General features: G+C 43.1%; 1 protein-coding gene across 2 annotated transcripts in view; it reads left to right on the top strand.

Moving 5' to 3' along the window:
• tab3 (TGF-beta activated kinase 1 (MAP3K7) binding protein 3) overlaps positions 1–26,449 on the top strand; it is a 29,263-nt gene extending 2,814 nt beyond the window's left edge. Inside the window, exons 2-7 of one of the 2 annotated variants that reach the window (XM_088914976.1) lie at positions 9,205–9,388; positions 13,698–15,186; positions 18,536–18,696; positions 20,156–20,249; positions 21,013–21,096; positions 21,403–26,449. In XM_088914976.1, coding sequence (XP_088771102.1) covers positions 9,287–9,388; positions 13,698–15,186; positions 18,536–18,696; positions 20,156–20,249; positions 21,013–21,096; positions 21,403–21,551 — 2,079 coding nt within the window. In that variant the 5' untranslated portion in view covers positions 9,205–9,286 and the 3' untranslated portion in view covers positions 21,552–26,449. The remainder of the gene's footprint in view (positions 1–9,204; positions 9,389–13,697; positions 15,187–18,535; positions 18,697–20,155; positions 20,250–21,012; positions 21,097–21,402) is intronic. The other variant, XM_088914977.1, reaches the window with a different exon arrangement.
• Positions 26,450–27,024: the final 575 nt, after the last annotated feature.

The raw sequence follows: 27,024 nt of genomic DNA, 5'->3' as shown, positions 1-27,024 counted from the left end.
AGCTGCAATCTGGCCGTGGGCTTGGACGAGAGGATTCTTTCAGCTGCGGGGTCTGTGAAATGATTAGGCCGGGCAGGCTCTGCAGATGCTGTTTGGGGTCTTGCTACAGCTGGAGTTGTACACAGGCGCTCCTCCTTTTCTCTTTTTTACGAGCTGCATTAAATAATAAAGTACAGCACTGGAGATATCCTCCTTGCCTTTGAACTTTAATGTAATCATAAGCTTGAGTACACAAGTGACTTACAAAACTGTTTGTGTGGTAAGGATCCAGTGCCTTTCATCTCACAAAGACGAGTTTAGTCTTTTTCCTGGCTGTAGCTGGCAGTTTCTCCCAGCTTGTGGCAGAATCGCTGCACTAGAAGATGACTCTTGAGCTCAGTTTTAAAGCATCTGACTAATCTCTGTCGCCGTGTGTGTTTTTACCTGTGTGACAGTTTGGATTGTGTTTTATAAATGAGAGGGAGGACATTTTTAAGTCTTGAACAGAGAAGATTATCTGAGAGAATCTTCTTTTTTCAGGCAACGACAAAGACAATGAAGTGGGTGTCCTCAGAATAAACATAAAACAGAGGTTACAAGTGGAGACTATCTGGAAGGGTATTTAAAACTGGGAACAGGGGGCACTTCTCTCCCAAAATAATCATGGAAATATGAAACAAGCTACCCAGCTGTGAGGTTGATGCCCATACTCTGGCTTCATTCAAGAAGCAGCTGGGTGAGATCCATAGACCACTTATCTACTAACTAGCACACAGGCTGTGTGGGCTGGATGGCCTCCTCATGTTTGTCACTGGTTGTTTTGTAGTCGGGCCTAGATGTGTCTTAGCAGTAAAGCAGAGGGTAACGACAGCCCGACTCTAGTGTGGTTCTGCAGGCGGGTGATTTAGTTAGCCAGGCTCAGAGGGTTGCAGCCCTCACTAAGGGTTATAGGAAGGCAGACAAACAACGTACCTTGACTTAGAAAAGGAAGAAAGAACCTTTTATTCAAATCAAAATTTCAAACCCTTCTCCAATACCCCAGTATACCCCTTGCTCATCTGGAGTTTTGTGTGCTTGAGGTCAGGCAAGCTCGATTCAGCAGTCCCACGCATCTTTATCTCTGTGTTACCCATCGTACTCATCTCTCCTGCTTCATCGCATCCTCCTAAAGATCACTGCACCCAGTCACCGGAAAGGCGAAAGCTTTCTGTTCATTTGAACAGTCTTCCTTTTATAATGGAAGCGTAGTGCAGTTCTGTGTGTATTTCTTTTGTGAAAGGGCATATTTATTTTGGTTTGAAAGGTGTGATGGGTATACCCACCGTGTATATATATATACGGTATAGCAGAGGGTATTTCATTATCCGCAGACACTTCAGGAATGTATTTTCCGCAAATTAGGAGGACCGGTTACAGGCGAAGAGCTTTAGTCGTAGCCCCCACCATTAAAGAAGGAAAGCCATTCTTGTATGCATTAGCAAAACAGAGGCCCCAATGGCTGTTTGAAGGTATGATGCATGTTTTTTTAGCTGTTAAGTTTTAAGTTTTTGCCTTTCAGCATGAAAATAATAATGATAATAATAATGAATATTTAACATACTTTTCATCCTAGAAGATGGCAAAACGTTTCGCCACTTGCCTTCACAATTAAGGTGGCGTTTTTAGAATCCCTCTTTCATGTTTTACGCTTTAAGGTGATAAGAGTGAGAAAACTGCATGCGGGGTCCTGGACTCTGTCTGCAGCTTCAGAAGAGCAAAGCTAACACTGTGCTTTTGTTGTATCCAGTTGTCTTGTGCTAGAAAGTATGGTCAGCTTGGCTTGCAGCACAGATCTGAGGCACTCAAAGTAGCACGCATAATATACCAAGTCTGCCTCTGCTATGAAGCAGCATTACTGTGCGTATTTCATACCCGGTAAAACTTTATATGATCTATAAAAGTGTCCTTTATGTAAAACCGTTCAACTTCTTCATTGGTGCTCATTTGGTGCTCTGCGGTTAAGATAATTGTTATCCTTGGTGTTTACAGTAAACAAGCGTGGTCAACCCTTGAGAACAGGAACTTGGGAAGATTGGGATAAAATGTGTTTTCTGTCTGTCCTGCTGTTGGATAACTTTGCAAGTATAAACTAAACTGGCAAACGTGCTTTTAAAATTACACTAGTAAAAATAATGGGGAAAACCTGCTCCACCTGCTGATTAGTGAGCACTTGTGTGTCACTGTTAATATTGCCTTTTAGTGATTGTAAGAATCCATGTAAGGATATCTTCCCCTCTGTAAAATTACACTTCTGTTCTGTAATTTTAAGAGCTACAGTTCACAGTCTATACTCAAGAAAGAATGACAAATAAAATAGACTGGATTTTAAGTAATTTTTAGGTGACTTTATTTTTAATTTTCCAGTTGTAACTGGATTTGGTAAATCTGGTCTCTTTGGGAGATGAATTTTGTATTCGCTTTCCTTTTTAATTTGTTGCAGAAAACAGGACATGACTTTACCAGGAGTCAGATGTTTCTCTTCTATAAGGAGTTCTTTAAGAACCATTTTGTACCAGAATAGTGTGCTTTAGCTCTCACCAATGAGATGGTGTCTGCTCCTTTTAGTTTTTGGTGTTTATCTAAACAAATACACAAATCCTGCTCACTTCTCTAATTGCCTGTTGCATCTTTTAGATGACATACATGAACAACAGACGTCAAGGCTACAGTCTTGGGCTGTAAAACATTTTGGAATGAAAAGGATGGCCTGGGGGCAATAGAGCCAGGATGCATCCGTGTATCTAGCCTGGAATAAAAGGAGACAAGCAGTAAAGAAATAAAAAATGCCAGTAAGATTAGCTTTATACCTGATTTCAAGAACAACAAAAAATGTTGAAAATGAACTTAGTTTTTAGAGCAGAACCATTTGTTTTTGCACAGAGAACAGACAAGTTCTGAGGAACTACTTTAGAATAATCTGAGCTTGTAGCTGCTCTGCGGCAGGACATCACCTTAGCAGTTTGTTTCATATTCAGGGTCTGTTTCTGCGGCGCATGAGCCCTGCCAGGTCGAAGGGAAATAAGTGAGACAGTGAAACGGCACAACTTAAAATTCCCTGACTTGTATTCCCTGATTTCCTGTAGTGCAGCATGTAAACAACTGTATCTGGAGAAGTGCCTAGGCTATACCTATTCTTTCGCTTGGACTTCCCTGAAGCTTTCATTTCCAGTCGGATAATGCTTTAAGTGTTATGTTTCGGTTCAGGCTGTAATTATCGGAGCTGATTTAAGAACAATTAAAGGGTCCATAATTCTCTCACCTTGGATACCCATTGTAATTATTGTCTCTCTGGAATGAAATGAAGAGCATGGGTGGGTGTTAATGAAAGTTTAATCATCTTTAATGCGTGCTGGGTATCTGCAGGTCATCAGTATTTGATCGCACCCCTCTGAGAAATACAGGGCAACCAAAAGATAAGGTAAGGAATCAAGGACATGAATGGAGTTGAGTGGTTTGTCTGTAAATCTGGTTCTGGGTTTAGTTGTTTACTGTTCTGGTCCACGATAGACACTGGCTTGTGTTCTGTGTAAGTCAGACGCTGATCATGACAATGAGTAAAGCCTACCCAGACATCTCCAGGCACTGTCATTGAGTCCTGTAGAGGCGGGTTCCCTTTGGGAGACAGGTGAGGTTAAATTGCATATAGTTGAGAGAGAACTTTTTCAACAGAAGTCCTGTTCAAATGATACTGGCCATCTGATAAAGGATCGCTGGTTGTGCTCCATGGCACAAGCGTCACAGTTTTGGCCTGGGTCATGTCACTAGCCCGCTGTGAACAGGATTCCCCATGCGGCGGAGCACCAGCAAAGCGAGGACTGGGATTAGGATTCATTGGTCAACAGGACCGATTGGTCAGTCTGAATGGGGTGACAAAATCAAAGCTTTATGTCAGCCCTTTGTACCTAGAATACATACAGTATGAGTCTCAAGTAGCCTAATTAAATTTTGTTTTTCCATAAAATACTATGATTTTTAATGCCGTTTAAAAGTTAAATTTTACTATTGTTTGAGTATTGTATTCTTTATGGCAGCTTCTCTCCACTTTGCTAGGTTGGAACATGAAACGTCACCGCTCCGTGACGAATGGGGGTGGTTCCCTTCAGCGGACTCTCCTCCGATGCGGACTTCAGGAAGGGCACATTCAGGGCCCTTTGGGGGGCACTGCTGAGCACCCTTGTGAAACAGATTTAGAAACAGGACGCCCCGAGTCCTTGCAGACCTCAGCGGGAACGCGCATGTGCAGGGCATGAGACCGCACGAGTGTGTATTGGGACACGGCCTTGGGGAGAGAGTGTGTGTTTTGGATCAAGACGTTAAGATGCTAGGAGCCAGCTGAACCCAATGGGTCTCCTAGTATGTGTAGCCTTATGCTCTTGCACTTTTAAAGGGGGGTTTGATTGCTTTGATTCTGTAGACCGCCAGTGTCTGTCGTTCAGACTAATGTAGTGTGTTTATGGACTATGGTGACATTTGGATTGTGAAGGAAATCAAGAGAAGGACAAAATAAAATGTGCTGAGTAGCGGGTATTTTTGGGTATAAAGGCCTCCGTCTTAAGTTATTTATTCAGAGACTGAAACACCAGCTGGGGGGTAAAGAATGTCAACAGAAACATGCCTTTTTTTTTCCTTTGCAAAGCTGCAGTAGTTGTACTCCACTTGTAAGGATCCTTTGCAATAGTGTTGTGTAAAGCTGTTACTTTTAGGGGCTTACTTTTATTGTCTAATCCCTTGGATCATGGGGATTTTCCTCTAACTTTTGAGTCTGTGCCAAACACTTTGATTTATTGAAGAGGGAAACTGCTAGTGAAATTTCTTCTAACGTATTAGAAGCCCTGGAGTCAGCTGGACAGTAGGTCTGTCAGAATTATACTATAGCTTACTAGACAGCAACTCTTCTCCTGCGTGAATCTCAGAGATTCTTTACTCAACAGGTTTGATGTTGTTCTCACTTATTTTGTGGTCTTGATTGGAGTCTCGAACACTTTCATTTTGCTGTTCATACGTAGTTATTTTTGCAGTGTTTCATGCGGGTTGTGTGTTTGCTGTTTTCATTCCAGGTTGTTAAGTGCAGGCAAGCCGTGGTTTACAGAGCGATTAAAGGAAGAACTGAAATCTGAATCAGTCAGTGCATAGAAATGATCAGCAGGACACTCTCAAACTCGTGCTTTAGCCTGACGTTGGCAACAATGAAGACCTCATGGTGAAAATGTACGTTTCAAGTGGCCAGGATGTGATACGCCCCCAAAGTTCACCCCTTTTGGGTCAGTATTGCAGAACAAAATGCTTGTTTACGGATGAGCCGTTGCTGTCTGCAGTACATACCAGTTTTGCTAATGGGGTAGAAATGCTTCCTGGTTGTTGTGATAAATGATATTTTGTACAGAATGAACACGTTCAGTAAACGCCCTTCAGAGACCTAAACGATTGGAATCAGATCGGAAACTAGGCTGGGTCTCGCCCGCCCACTTTAGTCTTGTTTGTGTTTGCCTGATTGCACTGTTCAGAGGAGCACTCTTTCCTTCAGCAGTGTTCTAAATTTAGCAGTGAGGGAAGAGTTCAGGGGATAATGGGAAGGGTTTAGAGATGGCTGAAGCAGATAAAACCATAACCCTGAGCTTTCACTTAACAGCTGTGCTATAGATTCACCCACAAATTCATTAATGCTGTCTGCCAGGAACTGGGGCACACAACAGTGGCCTGGCTAGAGGTTTGTAGCAGTTTTAAGTCCTTAAAGTAAAATCATTTTTGGGGTTGAGGTTTGTATCCAGCAGTTTTTGCTACATAGTAGTGGAGTCTTGCCCAGCCTGACCCAAGAATGTTTTGTATTTAGTTTAATATTCAGGATTAAAATATTTATCATGTGCTTCCACGTTTCGGAAAAGAGAGGATTTTAGTCTGCTTTACCCTATTTTGCATTCTGTTCTAGGTGGTTTATGGACCATTTATTGAATTTTTGGAAAAAATGGGGTCGGGGTTTGCTTATTGCTGAAGTGAATATTTTCAAAATGATGCCACAAACTGGTAGTGAGCAACAACAAAAAGAATCCGTTTTCTCTGTCTTTTACGTCATGGTTGTAATTCTTTTTTAAGTGATCACTCGGAAGTTTCGAAATCAATGAAGAGCTCAACTTTTTTTCACCTTTGAGTTATTCTTCTCCCTTGAGTTGATCCCAAACTTGCTGAAGGGATGGCTATGAGAGCTTTCTCTGTGCTTGTAAGAGTGGCCTTTTGTAATCCGCGCGGGAGCGTCTTTCCCTGCAGGCTGACTGTGGTGGCTGAGGAGCGCTTTCATGTTTATCCATCTCATCCCCCTGGCCTTGGGGCTGCGGCTTCATCTCGGACACCCGCCTCGGGGCAGCGGGATTATCTGTGCCGAAGACGAGGGTCTTCTGCCTCTGCTGTTCTTTGTTTCTCTGCGTCTTTTCTTCAATGGGCCTGTGTTGGTACAACAGCAGCCTGCTGACACCGCAGCACTGCGTCAGTTCAGCTAACTTGACGTTAACTGCAGTGAAAGTGTTTTCGCTTAGTTTTCAAAATGAGTGATAAAAGTTTCCATGTTCGGTGCCTACAATCTGTTTTCTGGCTGCATTGTACTTTTAACACACAAGGTCTTTTTTTTTCTGCATGCATGATTTATCTTTCGTGTAGTAGCAGTAAAGCAGGAATCCATCTCCACTTTTTTTTTGCAAAAGAGTGTAAAACGGGAACCTTTTTAGACATTCTTCAACATCTCTGTTGGGATACAACATTTGTTGTATGATTTATGCTTTCATGTGCCATTGAAGAACAAAGGATTTGCTTTTGTGTCCTGGAGTTTGCCTGTATATGCACAAAGCTGTGCATTTATTGGAAAATAAAGTAATTTTAAATATTCATTAAGTATCCAAATACAGTGTTAATCTTAATTTTATTTTAGCTGCTATAGGAGCGCATTCAAGTGTAGCTTTTGTTGCAGATGAGCCAAAGTAATCCAGAACATAGAACAGGAGAAATAGCTCTGGAACTGCAGTAGAGTCTTCTCATGAAAATGTACTGATGCATGCGGTCAGCATTTTTAAATTGGCAACAAAGCCATTGGCTCAGGGAGAACAGAATGGGCTTTCACACGTTACTGTGCAGCAGGACCTGCAGTATTTGGTATCTGTTTAGATTAACCTTCAGAATGTTTGACTGACCTGAAAGGTAGAGTGGGCATCCAGAATTTCTAGTTTGTGCATTTTACAAGCCAGCATTCTTGGGATCTCTGCTGCTTCCCACAGTATGTTTATTACCTGAAGGATTCAAATCAGGCTGTAGCACACAGTTAATCTGTAATGATATGAGAAAGCATTATTCAGATTGACATACTTGTTCAGAGAGCTGAAACTAACAACTTTGTGTACCAGCACATTCACTTCTGGTAGCTTTTGTGTACGATATAAATAGCAAGGATCAAAGTCCTTAGCAACTGAGCTCCAGTAATAGCCTGTCATATTACTATGCTGCTGTGTAATCCCACACCTTAAGGACACTGCCATTATGAACATGTAAAGATGTGCAACACTGGCCTCTGAATAAGAAAGCTACAGCCTTTTCTTGTAGGGTATCCCTGGGTGCTGCCGATTCAAATGCTCAAACAATGCAAGGGTGTGCAACTACTTAGGTTTTCCTGAGCCTATAAATACCAGTTATGAATTTGATGTTGTGAGTTTGTTTTGTTCCATGTCCCACGTGCACAGTCTGGTGCTTTTGTGTGGACGAGCACGCCAGCTGTTGAATGGAATAAAGCAGAGTTTGTTTCCCAAGTGAAGTCTGTCCTGTTACAGTACTTGCTCACTCAGGTGTATAGCACTGGTCGATCTCTTGTAGTGAGGCAAAATGAGAAACCCTGCAATGCTCCTGAAATGACAGCTTTTCACAGTTAACCCCCTCTTATTTATTGTATGCTGTATAATTCTGTTGCTTTAATAACCTCTAATACAACAGCTAAATAAAATGTGAACCTGTATATTACTTATTTCCCTCAAAATGTACTGTTCATGTAAGACATTGAGTGTGTTAGTAGCCAGGTGCATGTATAGCACAATAACCTTGGGATTCCAGGTTCATCAGATAATTCACTTTAAGAAACTGGAAAAGGCATTGAATAGTACATTCTGTATACATTCTACACTTCTAATACTCAGCATTTTGTCTCATACAGGACTCCTGTATATACTACACTCACATGCAGCATGTATTACATTTATTTAGAGTGTACCAAGCTCTATGGGGAGCTATGATTTACACCCTTAGGTTTACAGGAGCCCCTTCCTGTTGTAAAGCAAACAGTACTGTAGCTTTGATCAGCAAAAGTGTTTTTCTTTGTCAGCTCGCTCAGAGCCCTTGTTCGTGAAATCTGTGAGCTTTTTAATTGCTGCTTTGGGTTCCTGAGATGCTGGGATGGTGCCTGGGTTCCACGTTGGCTGCGCTGTGTATGACCGCCTGCGCTTTAATTAAGCCGTTCCTTTCTGTGTAGCGAGTAGGGATTGTGTTTGCCAGGCCTGTGAGACTAGAACAGGTTGAATGAGATAGCGTTGCATCCAAGGTCAGTTAGGTCACTGCTAGGCTGGAACTGGACTTCTGTGACATGTAGCATTTTTTAATATAAGGTGGAGGTAATTTTTAAGCTGGTGCAAACAAAGACTCTGCTTTGCATTACCTCCTGGAGCTGCCTGTGCAGTGACTTATGACAGTACTAAAACGTTCATCTGCTTGTGCTTGCTGTTAAGATACATATTCATATTTCAGCTGCTAAAATCAGTACAGCACTGTACTGCAGCAGTCTCTCCTCTTCTGTTTAATATATTCAATTTCCTTAACAAGTCAGACTGACTTCTCTTTTTTTAGTGTATAAAATTGGCTCAAGTGATATCCTGCCAATCCTTCCATAGAAGAAGATTCTGTGGCAGTAAAGATTGTGACATCCTTCACTCACGAGGGCTGTTTCTTCTGTATGTGATTTTTATTGTTCCTGAATCAGCGTAATTTCACTGATACTGCGTGCTGTAGATTAGTTCTTGGCATTCATATTTCAGATTGCAGCAGTGTTTGCTGACTGGCTAGGAAAACTGCCAGAACAGAGTCTGCCCTAATAGCACTATGAAGACACGCTTGTTCTGTACGAAAGGTGAAAGGCTGACAATGACCCTCTGTTTATTTTTTCAGAAGATGAAAGAAGAGCTGGAGGACTGTAGCCATTGGCAGGCCCATTGACTCCCGTTCCCGGTGAAACGCCGGCAGTCCTGGGATGGCGCAGGGCAGTCAGCAGCTGGACTATCAGATCCTGCTCGACCTCAAGCAGCGCTTCCCCGAGATCCCGGAGGGAGTGGTTTCTCAGTGCATGCTGCAGGTACTGAATTATCATGTCCACACTCGCGCATCTTCGCTGCACACAGCCCCCATTAACGCCCCCGATCTCTCTGCATTTCCTTGAACAAATCTGGCTTCGGTGTTAATATTTGTCATCAGCAGGGTGTCTACTGTGACGGTAATAAGCTGTGTAAACCTGGCAGTACAGGCTGGCAATATGTAAAGTATGCTTTGATCCAGCTTGCATTTGCTGTGTCGTGAGGTTCTCTGATCAATCTTGCTGGGGTGGCTTGAGTCAGGAACTCAGAGCCTTGCCTGCTGTTGATGGCCCGTGTTTTGCTGTAATGTCTCATCATGCAACGTTAAAAAATCACTGGCAATGAGCACCCTAGATGGCTCTTGACAACAGTGTAGACTTATTCTCTTAATAAACGGGACAAATGGATTATTTTCCTACTTGATTTTCAACTGGCTTGACATTTACCTGAAATCACCTCTTCCCAGTCAGCTCACCGTTGAGGTGATTTTGTGCTGATGTAGCAGTCACTCGAGTGTTTTTCAGCACGTTACAAATAATTATTCAAAATGAAGCCAACAACAGGAATATCAATATTTTACAACAGGAATTTCAATAGACAATGTAAAAAAAAAATGGGTAAGTTCTGTGAGTGAAAACAATTTATGACAAGAAAGCTTATGAAATCTTTGGATTGTAGGCAGCCTGAATGTGCAGACGCCATGTGGTTATTCTCAGATTTACAATTATAAGTCATAATGCACTGGAAATAAGTGGTAGAGCATGTGATGCAGTGCACTGCCCTGCAGATGGTTTAGATTGCAGTCTTTCCTGCTCTTGTAAGTATTGCATATCCTGAAATCAACCATGTACATTTTACAGGCCCGGTGTTTGTGTAATCCAAAGCGATATTTCAGCAGGCTGACACAAAACAGAAAAATGTATTACCCGAAGGAGGTGCTATGTGGTACAGTGCTTGCAAGGTTTAAATGGACCATTTTGTGCATTTCAACAAACACGGCTGGAACCTACATCTCCTCTCACCTGTCCTAGCAATAAAAGACAGATCAAAGTAACTTTTTAGCATGCTGGTATCCATTAACAACCTTTTTTGCCCTCATTTGTGCTTTGTGTTCAAACTGTGATGGAATCAGCAATGGAATAATCACAAGCATGCTCTAAAATTGTACAGCTGTGGCTTCACTTACGTTTAGTTCAGAAAAGAAATAACCAAATCCGCGCATTGTTAAGATTTAGCTTTTGGCACTAGATTGTTTCAGAAGAGCTGCCTTTCAGCCTTCGTCTTCAGTGTATTTCAGTCCTCCTGTCCAAATTGAAAGCTGCAGCTGTGCTTTATAACAGCTAATTATTGGTTGAAGAAGTCTCCTATTATGTCAGCTGAAAAAAAAAATCATTGTTCATTCTCTAAGTGCCAGACATTTGCTACAACAGTCAGTTTGCCTTTTAGAATATATACAATTAAAGTGGCCACTGTGTTACGACATACTATTATATAACAAGACATACATTTTTTTAAATTTTGTTGTAGTTTTATTTCTGTTTCAGGCAAACAGCCTTTTCAGAGCTTGGTACAAAAACACTGAGCTTGTTCATTGCAATTCCTAACTGGCTGCACTTTGAAATTTTTCATAGCCCGTGTTATGTATGTCTTCTTAATTACACAAAGCACTGAAATAAGAAACAATTGAAGAGTAGCACATTCTTTAATGGAAATGGTTTGCCTAATTTTTGGTTTTCTTCATATTTATGCTTGATATTGTAAAGATCCTAAATATAGCTACTTCAGTCAGAGCAATAGGCTTATTTGCTTATAAAGCAAAGCCTGAAATGTTTAAAATGTGTTAACATTTGAGTTATAAAAACCCCAGTGGAATTGTGCAAAGCTATAGTCGACCAGAAAACAAAGTGAACTTGTCGTAAGTAGTGACAGGAAACACTTTGTTTTTAGTATCAGTAATATTGAGTTCCAACAAAACTATCACACACAGCCTTTATGTACAAAAAGATCACAATTAAATGCTGTGTTTTTTTAATTGCCCTGCCTTCTGTAAAATATAAGGATAATATCCCCATGTTTAATCTGTAGCCTCTTCAAATACATAGGATCCATCTATGAAGAAAGATACATGCTTTATATTGATGTGATGGATGTTTGCCCGGTATGCCTTCCAACATGCAGGGGCAGCAACATCCTGATGCTGTTTCTGTAACATTAGTTTTTTACGGGACAGGGCTGTTAGTCTTGTGCCCAACCTCCAGCGTGGAGGACCTGACGCCCCAGATTCGAGTCATGCTTTACCAACAGAGCTAAATGGGGCCCCTTTATATTGATGTAGTAACAAATTACATTTTGCATGCCCGTGTGTACAAAGCAAAACAATTCTATGAAAAACCCATTCTAAATGGGGGGAAAAAAGAAAACTTAAGAGAAGAATTTAATATCGAAAAACAATTAAAATCATACCATCATAAACAGTGTTGGATGGTAAGTGTTGAAATTGGAAAGAAAGCTATAACACGTCTATTGTCGCATGATGACAAAGTTTAATGAATGTGTTAAAACATGTTTTAATACCAGTATCAAGATAAAGTGCTGGTAAGTATCATTTATCACAAGCTCATGGTCACAGTATTTTTATTAATGACGTGGAAGCAAAATTCCACACAAAATAGCTGTTAAAACAACAGAATGTTGCAGTGTTTTTGGAAAAAAATAATTGGCATTAATCCAGTCTGCAGACATTTAGGTTTAGTGGCAGGAATGTCCTGTAACCCTGGTTTATGAAAGAAGTCTTGCATTCATTTCCAGTGTTTTCCCTGAAACACGTTAATGAGAATGTATTGCCAGGGTATCCCACACGTGTCACAGAGCCTGCTACCAAACAGCCTTGTCTTGTAGTTATCAAACAGCCTTTGTCTCGATCAGTCTCCCTGTCAGAAAATTGAGACATTTTCACACATCACCACAGGCATATAACAGGTCTGTGGGGAGATAACTTTTCTGGATGTTCTGGGGAGTAACCCATTGCACAGGATCCAAAAATCAAAATGTTTGGTTCAATATCAAACTCTGCTGCTCTGAAAAAAAAAACATCCACTACGAAACAGTTCATTTCTACCGTTGTAGAAAAACTTTGAAAAATTAAAACAAAGCTGAACTTGACCTCATATGTTTAATTGTAATTGGAAGCTATTGTAATAAAGAAAATTGTTCTGGATATTTAATAATGCGCATTACTAAAGAGAACAATAAAATGGATTAAGTTGTTACAGAATAGAAAGATGCAAATAATTACAATTCAATGCATTAGTTCTGATGGGCATTTAATAGCACTTGTTACTGGCTGAGGTGTAAGGTTAATGACTGCACACAATATGAACACCTCATTTGGCACTGTAATTGCAGTTAAAACTGAGAGGTGACATGAGGATTATTGTGTGATGGCATCCTGTTAGGTTATAATGGGTTGTTTTTACTTAAGAAAGATTTGACAGTTCTGCCCTTACATTTGGTGCTGTTGCTTCTGCTTAGTAATTCTGTTTGTTATGATGTAGTACTGGAGTCATATTTATTTCTCTTCACCTGGTTTTTGTTTGATTTTTTTTCAACAGTTGGCTGAACAGCAATTAGTCTAAACCCGGAGCATTGAAAAATGATAAGAAATGAGATGGCAAGATGCCACTGAAGCCAATGCGAGTTTTGCACATTAATGTCTTGTTCTTTGTATTTTAATTGTATATTTCAAACACAGCTTGTAAATTGTATCCTTTTCGCCTGGGGTCAGCATACTGCTTTCTGCTTCAGATGTATGTAAATGGCCTATCATTTTGATGAATGTAATCTTAATTGTGTGTACATTCGCTGTCAGAGCTGTATCAAAGATGGGCTGTATTTGCTCACAGCAGTTCCCAGTCAGATAACATGCTTCTTTTGCACTATTCTTTAAAATGCAAGATAATGTCTTTCTATAGTCCACAGAACTCTTTATACTATCCAACGTGTTTGTTACTCAAAGTATCGAGTTTGTCCACACAAGTAGAAAGTAAGCAGTACCCTAAAGGCAGACTGGCATCATCCACGGTATTTAAACTTCTCTGAAGAGCAGGAGTACATGAACGTTCGTGTCTCTAATTCAACTGAAATATCTTCTCCGTGATGCTAAGCTAGTAAAGTGCAAGTCAGAAGGCCTGTGCCCGTTGTGAAGATACACTGATGAACTCGCCGATACTGTGAACGGCTCTTGGGACCGTTTCTTTATGATGACCCGTGCAGGTCCCCTCTGCTGAGCTCTGCGGTTTCTTCCCTTTCCAGAACAACAACAATCTGGAGGCCTGCTGCCGGGTCCTGTCGCAGGAGAGCAGCAAGTACCTCTATGGGGAATACCACAGCCCGGAGGAGAGCAGGCTGAGCAGGAACCACATGCTGCACATCAACCTGGGCATCCACTCCCCCACCGGGTACCACACGGGGGACGGGGGCAAGGCCAACGGCGGGGGGCGAACTCTGGTGCACAGCTCCAGCGATGGCCACATCGACCCGCAGCGTGCTGGAGCAGCGGCAGGAGGAGGGGGCGCTGGGGGGGCCACGCAGCACCAGATGGTGTCCCTGCTCCAGGAGACCCACTCCGCCCCTGCCATCGTGGCCCCCTCGCCCGGTTACAACCCTTTCTTCGTGAACGACCAGGCACGAACAGCTGGCACGCCGCCCCCTGGGCCTCCGGCCCTGCAGGGTCTCTCTCCCACCCTGACCCCGGTCGCCCGGTATGCCCTGAACCCGATCACCGTCACCCTGTCCCAGAGCATCCCCTCGGCTCCACGCGCCTTGCAGATCCCCGGCTGCCCCTACCCCGCCGCGGGCAATGCGGTTTACATCCGGCCCGCCTCCTCCCAGAGCCCACAGGGCTCCCCCTGGCACTCCCCCACGGCGCAGTGCCACATGCAGCCCTACAGCCAGCAGCCGCCCCACGCTATGCCTGTCTATCAGGCGCCTCCCTACCAGTCTCCGTACCCCTCCAAGCAGATGCCCCAGACGGCTTACCGCTCCCCTCCGCCCTCTCAGTTCCCTTCGCCTTACAGCTCCCCCCAGCACCAGACCTCCCACGTCTTCATGCCCATCAGTCCTCCTACAATGTCGCCCCTTCCATACCACCCCCAGCAGCAGCAGCAACAGCAGCAGCAGAGCTTCCAGCAGCAGCAGCAGCAAGGCCAGCCCGTCTCCTACATCCCCTACCTGTCAGCCAAGGGCTCTCTCAAGAATCAGATCGAGATCACCCTGGAGGCACCCCAGAGAGCTCACAATCGGAGCTCCTCTCCCGTTACCAGCCAGCAGCAGCAGCAGCAGCAGCGAGGTCAGAACACGCTGTACATCTCAACCAACGCCTCTCCTAGCTCTCCCTCGCGGGGCTTGACCAGCGGCCAGATGAGCATGTCCGGCCAGTCCCAGGTGGCGTCCTACCATCCCGGCATGTTCATTCACCAGGTCCCCCCTCGCCCACGGCCCACCTCTTCCCCCCAGCCCGGAGGAGGAGGCGGAGGCGGGGTTCGGGTCACCCAGCCCGTGAACTCCACCTACACCTTCAAGATCAAAGTGTCGCCCGGCAGGCAGGTCCAGCCGCGGCATCTCGAGTCGCCCACCGTGGAGACGGAAAGCCTCCTGAACCTGGTGGAGCACGGGGAGCACCCGGGCGCCCCACAGCCGATCCAGCCCATCTCCGCCCTGCCCGGCACCATCGGCGACCGCGCTGCCAGCCGCTTCCCCAGGAAGTCCAGCTCTGGCTCGGACGATTACGCCTACACTCAAGGTAGGGAAGAGTTTGTGGCTCTGCTTATTCCCGGATCTCCATCCTCCAAGATACCACTTTTTACCTGAAAGTTTCTGTGAAACGCAGTGGGATGTGTGCAGTGCATATAAATGGCCTTAGATGTAATTTATACGTTTCAGTCGGGAGTCGTGCTCTGAAGGGAAGCGTGGTGTTCTAGGACTGAATGGTACCGGTACATGGATATTAAAACACGTTGAAATCATTTCTTTGGAATTGTCGTGCTGGAATTAGCAGAAGAATAAAATGAGCTTGACCGGCTGGCAGTAACGTATTTACGATACTCGTAGGTACTATTCAAACCGAATCCTGTTACCTGCGAGAGATTATGGGGTGCACGTCTTCATTTCTAGCCCCACTCAGGCATGTTAAACAGAAAATTATAGGTCTTCTTTCTTAATGTGGCTACGGGTTAATTGTTATAATTAAGAGACTTCTGTAGGATTCGGTTGCATATTAGCTTTTGGAAACAACAATTAAAACTAAATATGAGCTGTGCTGACGATATCTGACATGTCCCCCCGGTGAAACCCGTGTTTGCTTTCTTGTGCAGATACTAATTATACAGATTAAGCTGTTTCATATGCTTTAATCTGATTTTTGTGTTTGCAAAAATGCTTTCATCTTTTTTATGTTGGGCCATTTGTGGAGTCTTGCCACATTTAAATGAGTGCGCCTAAACAGTGTTAATATCCTGTTTTTCCACAACAGAGGAAGAAGGAGATAGTCGATGTAAGTAAATGTCTGTATTTGAAAAGAACCCCTCTTTATTCCGAACCACTGCACTGGTGAAGCATGAGTGTGTCGAGCATTTGGCATTTCTTCTGGGCAGGTTGGTAACGGGTGAAATAGGGTCACAGGCAGCTCCTTTCAGCCCTCCTCGGAGACGTATGCAGTATGCTCCTCCGCACTATTCAGCCTGAAGCTTTGATGTTGGAGGACTTCGTTACTTTTGTTAATTTTTCCTCTTTTGTTTTATCAGCAAGTTTTCCTTATAGACTTTTGGTATGAGTACGATTCTGTTCTGGTGCAGGTGACCAAGCTAGCAGTCTTACCTGTGCTTTAATTAATAGGCTGTTGACAGCCTGACTCCTTCCAGTACTGGGTGTCAGGGGCTTTAGGCTCCTAACATTAAGACCTGGAGACTAGAGTGTGTGTGGAATGTATTCATTCACCTCTCCCATGTGCTATACGTGGTTCAGAACCCTCTACCATGTTTCAGTGTGATGATTGAAATATGTTCACAGTTAATGTTTTTGATTTTAGTGGCAGGCAGGACTTTTGTTGAGCTTAAATCTTTGACCTATTTTCTCTCGCCAAGAAGACATTTCGAGCAAGCGTTCCAGAAGACAGCTCTGTCATGGCGCAAGGAAGCACGGTGTGATGTGTGGATGATCATCCTATGATCATCCCCTCTGTAAAATCGTCCAGTATACATTTGACTACGCGATACCAATATCTGCAGAGCGGTTTGTTTTCTGGGCATCCACGCTAATTTGTTGCAGTTCGTGACACAGCTGCCGGCACTGGAGCAATGCTTCCTGTAAGAAGAAACAAAAGTGAAAGTTGTCTCTCTGGGGCAGTGGACTGAAGCAGACTGGAAGTGAGAATGCAGGGTGAAGTTATCCCGGCTGTTTTTCACTGCTCAGATCAGAAAGCCTTCTAATTAGTGTTAAGTGCTACATTCCGCCTTCGCGTCGGTGAGACTTCTCGTTGCCCCCACATTCCAGCAGGCTGCTGTTTATCTTCCGAAATCAGTGCGGCTTGTTTGCAGAGGTCTGCGCGTCACATGGCAGACCTCCCTTACTGAAACAGCGGCTCTGCTTTGTACCCGTGCGTACAGCCTGCTTTACCGCAATGTGAAACTCCTCAGTGGGGCTGTGTTTAACGTACGAAGATGGACATTTTGAACAGTTACTTTCACGGTGAGTGCACACGCAAGTTTGTTTGTTTTTTTTTTCCTCCTAAAACGTTATGAAGACGTGACTTGCTTTACTGTCACGGAGTACTTAGAAACTTGAGAAGGTTTATTTTCCTCTGGGTGAAGGGAGGGGTGACAGACTGGCGGTGCCGGATTAGACTGGATTAGATTGATATTAAAGAAACAAAACAGTATAATCTCCATCTCCAGTTGAGTGTTTTCTGGCACTGATGCACCCACTCTCAAGATTTAGTAGTTTAGAATATTACATATTGTTAAAAATGTCATTCTCTTAGGGTAACCATTTTGAGTGACCTGAATTTAAAACTTTTAAAAATGGAATTTACTTTGAAACGTGCTGGTCTGTAGCGAAGCCTTTTGCGAGAGTTTGTTCTCAGCACTTGAGGGAGTGCGCCAGCTCTCCTGTGAGCCATGTTTGAATGCTGTACCGACTGCAGGAAACTCCCTGCATAAGATAAAGACTTTTCTGTACACTGTGAGGTCCCCACTGTGAGGTTCTGTCGTCTCCTTCCTCTGGGGCTTTCACACGTCTTCCTGAAATCACCCCGTTGCCCTCTCTCTACAGGAAAAGTACGTTCCACAAAGCAAATTGATTTGCACCCATCTCCGGAGTTTAGACACGTGCCGCTGGATCATGTATAAGCTTTCAATCTCCATTGTCTTATGGAGGGTCGAGAGGAAAACCTTTCCTGTTGAGAGATCTGTGGCAGCCTACTGCCATGCTGTGGCAACATCTGGGACTACAGCAGGGGGCTGCCTAGACATGGGTTCTTTCTCTGTGAATTAATGAAAGCCCCGACTAGAACTCTACTGCAGCAAAAGTGACAGTAGTTTGCTGTACCACGTTATCATGGCTGCAATTTGTAGTTCACTTTCGAAGCTTATATGCTGTCGTATTGTTTTGAAACAACTGTACTGACACGGCAGAATGAGCATTTTTCTTTATGGTTAGTTTTGGCAAGCAGAGTACTCTTGGCACATTGTGACCTTTGTTTCATCTGTTGGGTTTTTCTTGCTTATTGGAAGGGGTATGTGTGTGTGATTGCATAAAGCATTGTGATGAGTGATGTCACTGTAATAGCCAGATCGCTATTGAGTGAGTATAACCATAGTAATACTCTGTGGTGAAGAGTGCAGCCCTTCTGCACCAGCAGGCCAGGTGGTGTTGCTGATCAAGCACAGGAGGAAGTGTAGTGGCAGCAGGTTTTCACCAGTGAAATGGAAGGAATTAGCCTGCTTTGATCACTGCGATCTCAAGGGGGTTCTGATGGCAGCCAAACGGCGAATGGACGGATGAATCTTTTTCGGAATCGGCCGTCTTGGGTCCGGTGTGCCCCCGGGCGGGCGATGAGGCGCGAGCTGACGGGCCCTCGCATCCCATCTCCGCAGCTCTGCTCCTCCACCAGCGGGCGCGCATGGAGAGGCTGGCGAAGGAGCTGCACCTGGAGAAGCAGAAGCTGGAGAAGCTCAAGGCCGACGTCAACGACATGGAGTACGATGCCCTGCGGCGGCGCTTCCGCCGGGTCAACGCCTCCGCCCTCATTCCGCGGGTGAGTCCCCGGGGATCGCCCTGCTTGGGCCGTGTCGGGGTGGAGGACTGAGGCTGTCGTCCTCAAGTGCGCAGGAATGGTTTCAGGCCTGTGGTGTGCGGCGTCGGTGCAAGGGCTCCGTTATTCATCTTTCATTGTACATCCCACTCATTAATGAGAAAGCAAGCAGTCATAAGAACATAAGAGAGGCTGCAAATGAGAAGAATCCAGCCGGCCTGCCAGCGTGATAGTTAGTAGCTCATTGATCCGGGGATCACATCCAGGTGTTTCTGCACGGCTGGCTAAAGCAACATCGTTCGATGGCAGACCTCTTATAGTCTTTTGAGCAAGGGTTTGGGCTTTATTCAGATTTTTTAAGTTAATATTCTTTCAAAATAGGGGGAGCATTTAATTAATGTAAAAAAATACAAAGACATGCCCCACTGGTGGGCAACGATTTGATGCACGAGTGCAGGTTTGTGGAACAGCTCTGGCAGGAGAGACGTGATATCATCAAACTAGGACAGACGGATAGATATTAACAACCATTAAGACAACTGCACAACCACAATTACATGACATACAGCAGTAACACTAAATGCATGTACTGGTGTATAAATAAACTGCCTGAAACAAATGGGCATTTCAGAGGCCTACATTATACAGACCCCCAAAACAAAGAATGCTAACCCTGTAACCTGAACAATTACGCAATGCCTAAACAGACCAAAAGGCGGGGGGGAAAAATCTTGCTTCCTAAATAAAAGAATGCAACAAAATCAAATCAGAGTGGGATGTGTCATCCTCTTTGAAAGATGAATCACCAAACTAGGAGAGAATGTTTTTAGTCTAAGGAGTCCAGAATAAAGGCAAACAGAATTTCCTAAAATAAGTAGGATGGTAAACTCTCTCTAACCAGGTTCAAGTTATTTAGCCAAAATCTGGTCTCCGTGACCTGATCTGAAAAATATGCTTTTTACATGGCACAACATGGCATTGTTCCTTCTTCTCCGTTTCCCTCTTCATTCTGTTTCCTTCCTGTATTTTCCCTGTTCTGTCTTTCTGTTTTCTACTATATTCTGTCATTCTTAAAAGTGCTAAGGGTGAAGTTAATTAACGGGATTAAATCTCCAGAAAGTTCCCTTTGATCTTGCCTATAATATAGCTAGATGCACGCCACAAATGAAACCCATTGTTTTCCGAGTTGTGAACTTTCAAATTGTGAATGGCAAATGTTACAGACTTTATGGCCCCCATCTGGATTGTATAATATACTGATATTTGCACAGGTTCATACTGCTTTCACTAGGTTAGTACATAGTTTTCAGTTTCAATGGCTTGTACATTGAGATCGGAAAGCTTGAAAAGAGGGCTTTGCTGTGTTCTGTGCAATTTAAGGACTTCTTCTTAAATGAGAAAACTTTCACTCATAAATGCATATTTTTGTAGTTGACGTGAGCTTTTTATTATTTTTTGTTAGCCTGAGGAAATGACAAGACTAAGGAGCCTGAACCGACAACTTCAGATCGACATTGACTGTACCTTAAAAGAAATAGATCTCCTTCAGTCAAGAGGTATCAGTATATTGTGATGTCTTTCAAAAAGTTGCAAACGTTCTGGTGTTGGGCCCCTGCAAGGGCTGTCAGTTAATCTGGTAAAAATTTTGATGTCTTCTATTAAGAACGTACCCTCTTTCATTGTTAGACATTTGATAACCATGAAAATGCTTATGCTGAACATCTCAAAATACTGCTATCACCTTAGATGTGACATCTGTTGCAAAACGAGGCAGGATTTCTCCAAGTATCTAGTGGATACAACGGTCTCTTTTTAGGATAGGGAAAGTGTTCATTTTTATTTGCAGTTAATATTAGTGAACAGAGAATATTTTCACATTTTTGTTGACTTCTGAATGACAGGAGCAGTGATGTGTTCCCTGTAGTACTCTGCATATATCTTGAGCTTGTGATTAAGATTAGCTTAATAATGTGTATATATAGTTCAGTATTTTTTCTCTACACGTCATTCTGGTGTTAATTTAGCACCCCAGTGAATCCAATAGCTTCATTTTGAAAGATAAGAGATTATAAAGAAATGTATTGATAATATATGTTGATGCTCTAAATAAAACTAATAAAATGTAATCGATATCCATTGCAAACCTTTTAAAATATGTCTTTGTTTGATGTTATGTTGTGTGTTAGCTGAACGATTACATCTCTTTCTCAGTTTTACAGTACAGCATTGATGAGGACTGAATGTTTTCTTTCTCTCTGCATCTTCAAACACTTTTATCCCGGATGAGTGTGAAAGTCTCACCCTGCATTTACTTTCCAGGGAAGTTTGATCCCAAAGCCATGAGCAACTTCTATGACAACATACAGCCTGGCCCTGTGGTGCCCCCCAAGCCAGCAAAGAAAGGTGAAGCCTCCTTTCACATCTTTAGATTTTCTAAAAGACATTGATGGGGGAAAACACTAAAACAGACAAGCATTCTCTGCAAGGAAAAAAAAGCTTATAGCCAACAATTAAAAGGCCTGCCGAGCGCAAGTGTTAACTTTCCTGCAGCCTGTCCCTCTGTGAAATCTGTGAACGACCAAGACGCTTTCTGACGTTTCCTTCTTAACACCTGTGACAGAGCTGCAGTTTTGACGTCTCAGTTGTGTAGGCTGTGACACTCCGGACTGTGAGTCGAGGCTTTTTGCCAAGTTTGTGTCTCTTCTGCAGAGGGAGGGTCAAGCGCCAAGACTTCCTCCGGGGTGCCGTCTAGGGACGAGGATTTTGAAGGAGCTCAGTGGAACTGCGAAAGCTGCACTTTCCTCAACCACCCAGCGCTGAACCGCTGCGAGCAGTGCGAGATGCCGCGGTACACCTGAGCAGCAGCAGCAGCGGCAGGTCGGCCAGCCCCGGAAAAACCGCCCCATCCACCACCCCCATCCCGTCGTTTCGGAGGAGTGCAGGAAGGGCCCGTAGAGGCCAGCCCCAGCACTGACCTGGCACCCTCCCAGCGGGGGGGCAGAGCTGCGGGGTGCATGCTTTCAGAACCTCTCCCAACCCGTGAAAGCCACCTGCTGAAGAAGAGGGACCCGGAGTCGGCGCACGCTTCCCGCTGGGAATCTTTTCCACATCCCTCTACGTTCACTGTGGCTCAAGGAGGTCGGGCAGTCGGCAGTGGAGTTGGGATGGGGGGGGGCAGGGGGCGGGGAACAAAAACGTACAGGTTGAAAAAACATCAAGCTAAAGGAATGAAAATAGGAAGCTTTTCCTGTGACACTTTTTTTCTTTTTTCAGACAACAGGGCAAGCAATTCTCCGCTGCTGTGCAATGAAAAAGAGATGACTATTGGTCGTCTATATATGCTGCTTTCTTCAGGGCAACAGCGGTCTTTGTGAAATCGGCCTGGGGCTGGGGAGGGCAGGGCAGGGGTTATTGCACGAGCCGAGGCGAAAAGCCTCGTGTGTGCAGTGCGTCCAGTTTAAAGGTTCCAGAACAATCACGACTGCTTGCATCACTCAGACATCGCGTGCTCCCATTCCGAAGCCTGGGCTGTGCTGCATGCTCTCCCCTCCTAAGGACGGCCTTTCTCCTTTCATCCGATAAGGCGTAGTGTGTTTTTATACCGTGAGGTTTCCTTTTTTAAAAAAAAAACATAGGAAAAAGAAAAAAAAAGGACAAGGATACCTGCTTCTGTAACAGTCCGGCGAACTCGCACAAAGCCGTGAACTCCAAACCCCGCTCAGGAAGAATAGTGCAGCCATGATGAGGGCAATGGCATGTGGTCAAAGTTTGCTCTCTGTTACATTAGCATAAGAGCTTCCATTCAGTGGAGACGGCAAACTAATAATTACAGCACATGCCGTTCCTTGTGAACGCTCGCAAAACTACTAGACCTGAAAATAATTGATGAGTAAATGGCTGTACAATAGTATTGGTCTGATATCAGTTTATTTGCACATAAATGATAATCCAGATCTTGACATGAAATGAGAAATTGTACACAGCGTGTGAAAATTAATAAGCAGTGTTCACCTGTTGAATGAAGAACACTAAAGGACTTGCAAAATAAATATATTACTGGTACTTTTATGCATATTATGCTATACTGTATTCTAATGGTGATGTTTTATCGTGCGGATGCTTCAGGTTGCTGTAATATTAATAAAGCACTCGTTCTGTGTTAAGTAACTGTGGGGTCTGAGGGACACAAAGTGTGAATAATGTGCGTGTGATTAGGTCTGTATGACTGTGTTGTGACCTCATTATGAAGATATGTGCCCTTCTCCCTCCTGCCTTTGTAGAATTCAAAAGCAGTTTTTTTTGGTATATAATATTTTGTGCATTCAGTAACTTTTTAAAACAACAGTATGCCTCAGTATATTTTTAAATCCCTGTTTTGGTTGTCCGAGGTTATTCTGTGCTTTATCAGATGGGTATCTTTAACCAAAACCGAATGTAAGAATAGACTTTGAACGTCTTGTGTGTGTGTGTGAAATTTCTCTTCCACATCCGTGTCTCTCAGATTTGGTACATAATCGAAGAGGCAGGAAATGTCTGAGGAAAGTGCTACTACTGTAAAACATCTGCTTGAAATAAGATGCTGTCTTACATTTTAATAAACGATTAAGTGCAGCATTGGAGGCTCATGAAGATCACAGTCATTTTATTCACTCAAGTTCTGAATGCTTTATCAGAAGAACTGCTTTTTAGTTATTTACAACTATAGTAAACTGGCTGTTGGAGCTAGAGTTTTTCTTCTCTGCTCCAGATCAAGGAATAATCATTTTCTGACACTTTTTAAAAAATCTTCAGCCTTTCACTGAAACAATTGCATAGCCACCAAAACTTATTTTATGAAAGTTTTCTTTAAATAGTTTTATGCCCACCTGTCCTGGAATCTCTAGTTATTTATTGGCTCTGTTTTACAGGTGTACCCCAGTACTGCCATATTGAGGACCTGTGTGTTTTTGTGAGGAGGACATCCTTCTGACAGTGTGATTGTCTTTTGATGTCCTATGAATTCCACCACACCATAGACTAAGTTAATGTCAACTGTTGGCATCACTGCAGGTGAAACCTGGAGGAGCTCAGGCAGTTCTTGCCTCAGTCAGTCCTTGATATGACCAAGGCCTCAAACCAGTGGCCTCACGTCATGCTCTACAAGTGGATACCTCAGTGTTCAAATAGTGGTTGAGCCACTGTGAAATAGGGATTTTTTTAAGTGGTCTGGTCTTGTCAATTTAGAGCACTGCAGAAGCACCAGCGCTTGTTCCCCTTGATATTGTACAAATCAAAGCCTTTCATTGCCTTTTTGTGGCAGTGGATTCTTACAAATGATCGAGTCATTACAGCGAGTCCAGTGAACCATGTCGTCACAGCAGCAGAGGCATGTCAACACCAGCCTCTGCTGTCCTAATGACAGACTCTGACCAGATATTTGAGTATGCACTTTCCGAATATTGTTTTTACAATCCTTGTCACATCTGCTGATAAGGTGGATGCTGCACATTGGTGGGGGTGGAGGGGATCCCCATTACCTGTAAAGTGCTTTGAGTGGAGTGTCCAAAAAAACGCTATACAAGTGTAAGCAATTATCTGCAAAGAGAATGATTTATCAGAACCCAATATCAATCAAATATATAACTAGACATTATAGTTCTCATTTAACAGGAGATTTACCTTTTTTTTCCTCTTGAGGTTTAGGGTGTTCAGCTTAACATATCCAAAAAATGAAGTCTGTCAACTGAAAGCAAAACTCAAAGCAATGTTCAAAATGTGCATTTAATTTTCATGCAAGTGTGTATCAGTGCCATTTCTGAGCATTGCTGCAACCTGTTCGGCTTTCTCACTCATGTATAAAAATTAAATATCAATGAGATGTGCCCCTGAAGCCAGTTTTATAATGTGAATGTGCAGCACGCTGGAGTCTTCTCAGTTGCAGATGGTCTTTGAAATGTCATGAAGGTGTCATTTGTCTGTGTTAACACTGACATTGTGCAGCGGTATTTACTGTACCTGAAATGCTGCTGTGTTTTGTGTACATGTCATGTTTATGGCTTTAAGGTCTCAGTGCCTCAGCTTTATTTTCTTTCCTCAGGGATATGGATATGAGAGGGGTGCACAACATGGAGCAAACAGCTCATTACTTCCTAACAGATTGATGGCTCTGTGTTGTAATGTTTTACCTACAATTAGGTTTTAAAAGCGAGAGAAACTGTTGGAAGTTAGAAATTGCTTTCTATGCTCTGTCTTGGCATCAAAAGCAGTATTTCTCTTTATAGGCCTGTGAAAGGTGTAGTGAGATTACCACTCACTGTCCAAAATATTAGGAACCCCCCCACCATCTGGTGTTCAGTTGCAGTCATTGCAGCCTACACAGTAGTTCCATCATGTTCTCCTGGGATTGTACTTCATTTGAGGAGTGTTGAATTAAGCTCTGTTCCACCTGTACAGTTTTCAGTAGTAGTATGATTTTTCTGGCCAGGGAGGTGGTGAAAGTCTGCCTCGTGCTCCTCAACTCCGTATTGTCTGTTCCTCTGAGGTAGCCTTATCTTTTTGTACCTTGAAAAATCACATCTTGGGATTTTCTAATATTTTGATTTAGTATGTTTCTCTTTATTTATTGCACACATTCTCTCTAATGAGAATTATGCATTAGCTACTGACACTTAAGAAGTTACTGTTTTTAGGATATAGGCGATTTTCCTCCATTACTTGAAAAAATATCCTCTTCCTGCAGCAAATAATCTCCCTTATTTCTGTAAGACTGAAAAGAAATATTTACTCATAAAACATAAATAATAAAATATCTAAATGTTGAAAGTTTTAAAGTTGATTACCCATTAGCCGGGGGAAAATCATTCTAACTTGTAAGTGAATAAAAAAAGACTGTTTCATAGGCTGAAAGTGATCGTTTGCTCCAGGTTGACAGTGAGTTCCCCTTAGCTTAGGAAGACAACAGGCAATTCGCTAAAGCAGTGATGTCACAATATAAGTATTTATCGCTGACCCTTAAATCAGTGACGGCTGTACAACGAATGCTAAGCCATTTGCAACTGAAAGATAAAATATAGAGAAACACTTCAGACATGGTGTTCTTGAACCTATGAGCAAATTCACTTGCAGATCAAGAGTTTTCTTTGTGTAGAAAACTACAATGAGAGAAACTCCGAAACAGGTTTACAGATTTGTCTTGTTTGTCAGTGTGTGCGCCCGCTATTAGGACTTGAACCAATTGTAAGATCTTCAGTCTGGTTTAGCCTGGCCTGTGGAGACTTCACCATACTGTAGCTGTGTAAATGTGTGCTGTTTACTTAAGCTGCTGTGCTTGTTCTTCCTGATTGCCTTCCTGGATCCTTTAAGTTCCAGCTGTAGTAATGCAATGAATTGTACAAAGGCAGCTGGGCAAATGCATGTGTACTACTGTCACTCAGCAGATACAGCCGCGCTGGTTGTATTCTTTTCCATTTAGAAGCTCAAGTGAGGGAATTTGTACAATTGCTGAGAATTACTGACTAAACCATTAGAAACTGGTATAACAAGCGGCACTGGAGAACTGTCTGATGCGAAGTTCAAACCTTGGCTGCCTTATTTGGCTGCACAAATGATGCTTGAACTGACTCCCTCCGCCCTTCAAGCCTGTGACTGCACTGGGAAGATGTCTCCTTGGGGGACGTTGAGCTCATTCACCCACTTCTCCACCACATGCTCCGGTTTGCAACCTGGTTACACTTGTAAATAATGTAATATATTCCAAAAAATAAACTGTATAACAAAAGCTCCAGTCTTGTTTTTAGCGTGATTGTTCCAAAATGTTTTGTTTTAACTTCTACCTTTTTTTAAAAAAAGGAAATTGGTATTATGTATGAACATATTCTTAATGACTACTAGTGTATAACCCTTTGAAGCAATCAATCAGTTCATCTAACCTCACTGAATTAAATTTTCTAAATACTAGCATGAGAAAAAATACGAGCTGAACATTTGGAATGCAAGGCCTCATGTGGTCATTATATTAGGTGAGATCAATTTACTTGGAATTATTTGTCCAAATTTCCTTAGTTGACTTTATTTGTTTTTGAACAAACAGGATCTGCTATGATTCCATGTGTCAAACACAGCAAAGTAGCCCAGGTTCCAGTAAGGTGTCTCAGGTGAAGCTCACTTTCCCTGCAAATTCAGTGATGACCAAGCTGTGGCTTATGTTGCGTTATCAGGAATTTTGAATCTTTTTAGTCGAGAGCATCAGTGCCCTGCTTTTCATGCCCCTCTTTTAAGTATTGAGAAGTTCTAGCCTTTTTTTTGTACAGAGTGATAGGGCGAAGTCATCATTTAATTTTTTTTTTTAAGGAA

The sequence above is a fragment of the Atractosteus spatula genome, chromosome 4, assembly GCF_055471065.1.
Source record: "Atractosteus spatula isolate fAtrSpa1 chromosome 4, fAtrSpa1.hap1, whole genome shotgun sequence".
NCBI classification, from domain to species: domain Eukaryota; kingdom Metazoa; phylum Chordata; class Actinopteri; order Semionotiformes; family Lepisosteidae; genus Atractosteus; species Atractosteus spatula.
Note: the sequence above shows the minus strand (reverse complement) of the source record. Positions and strands in the feature narration are given on the sequence as shown.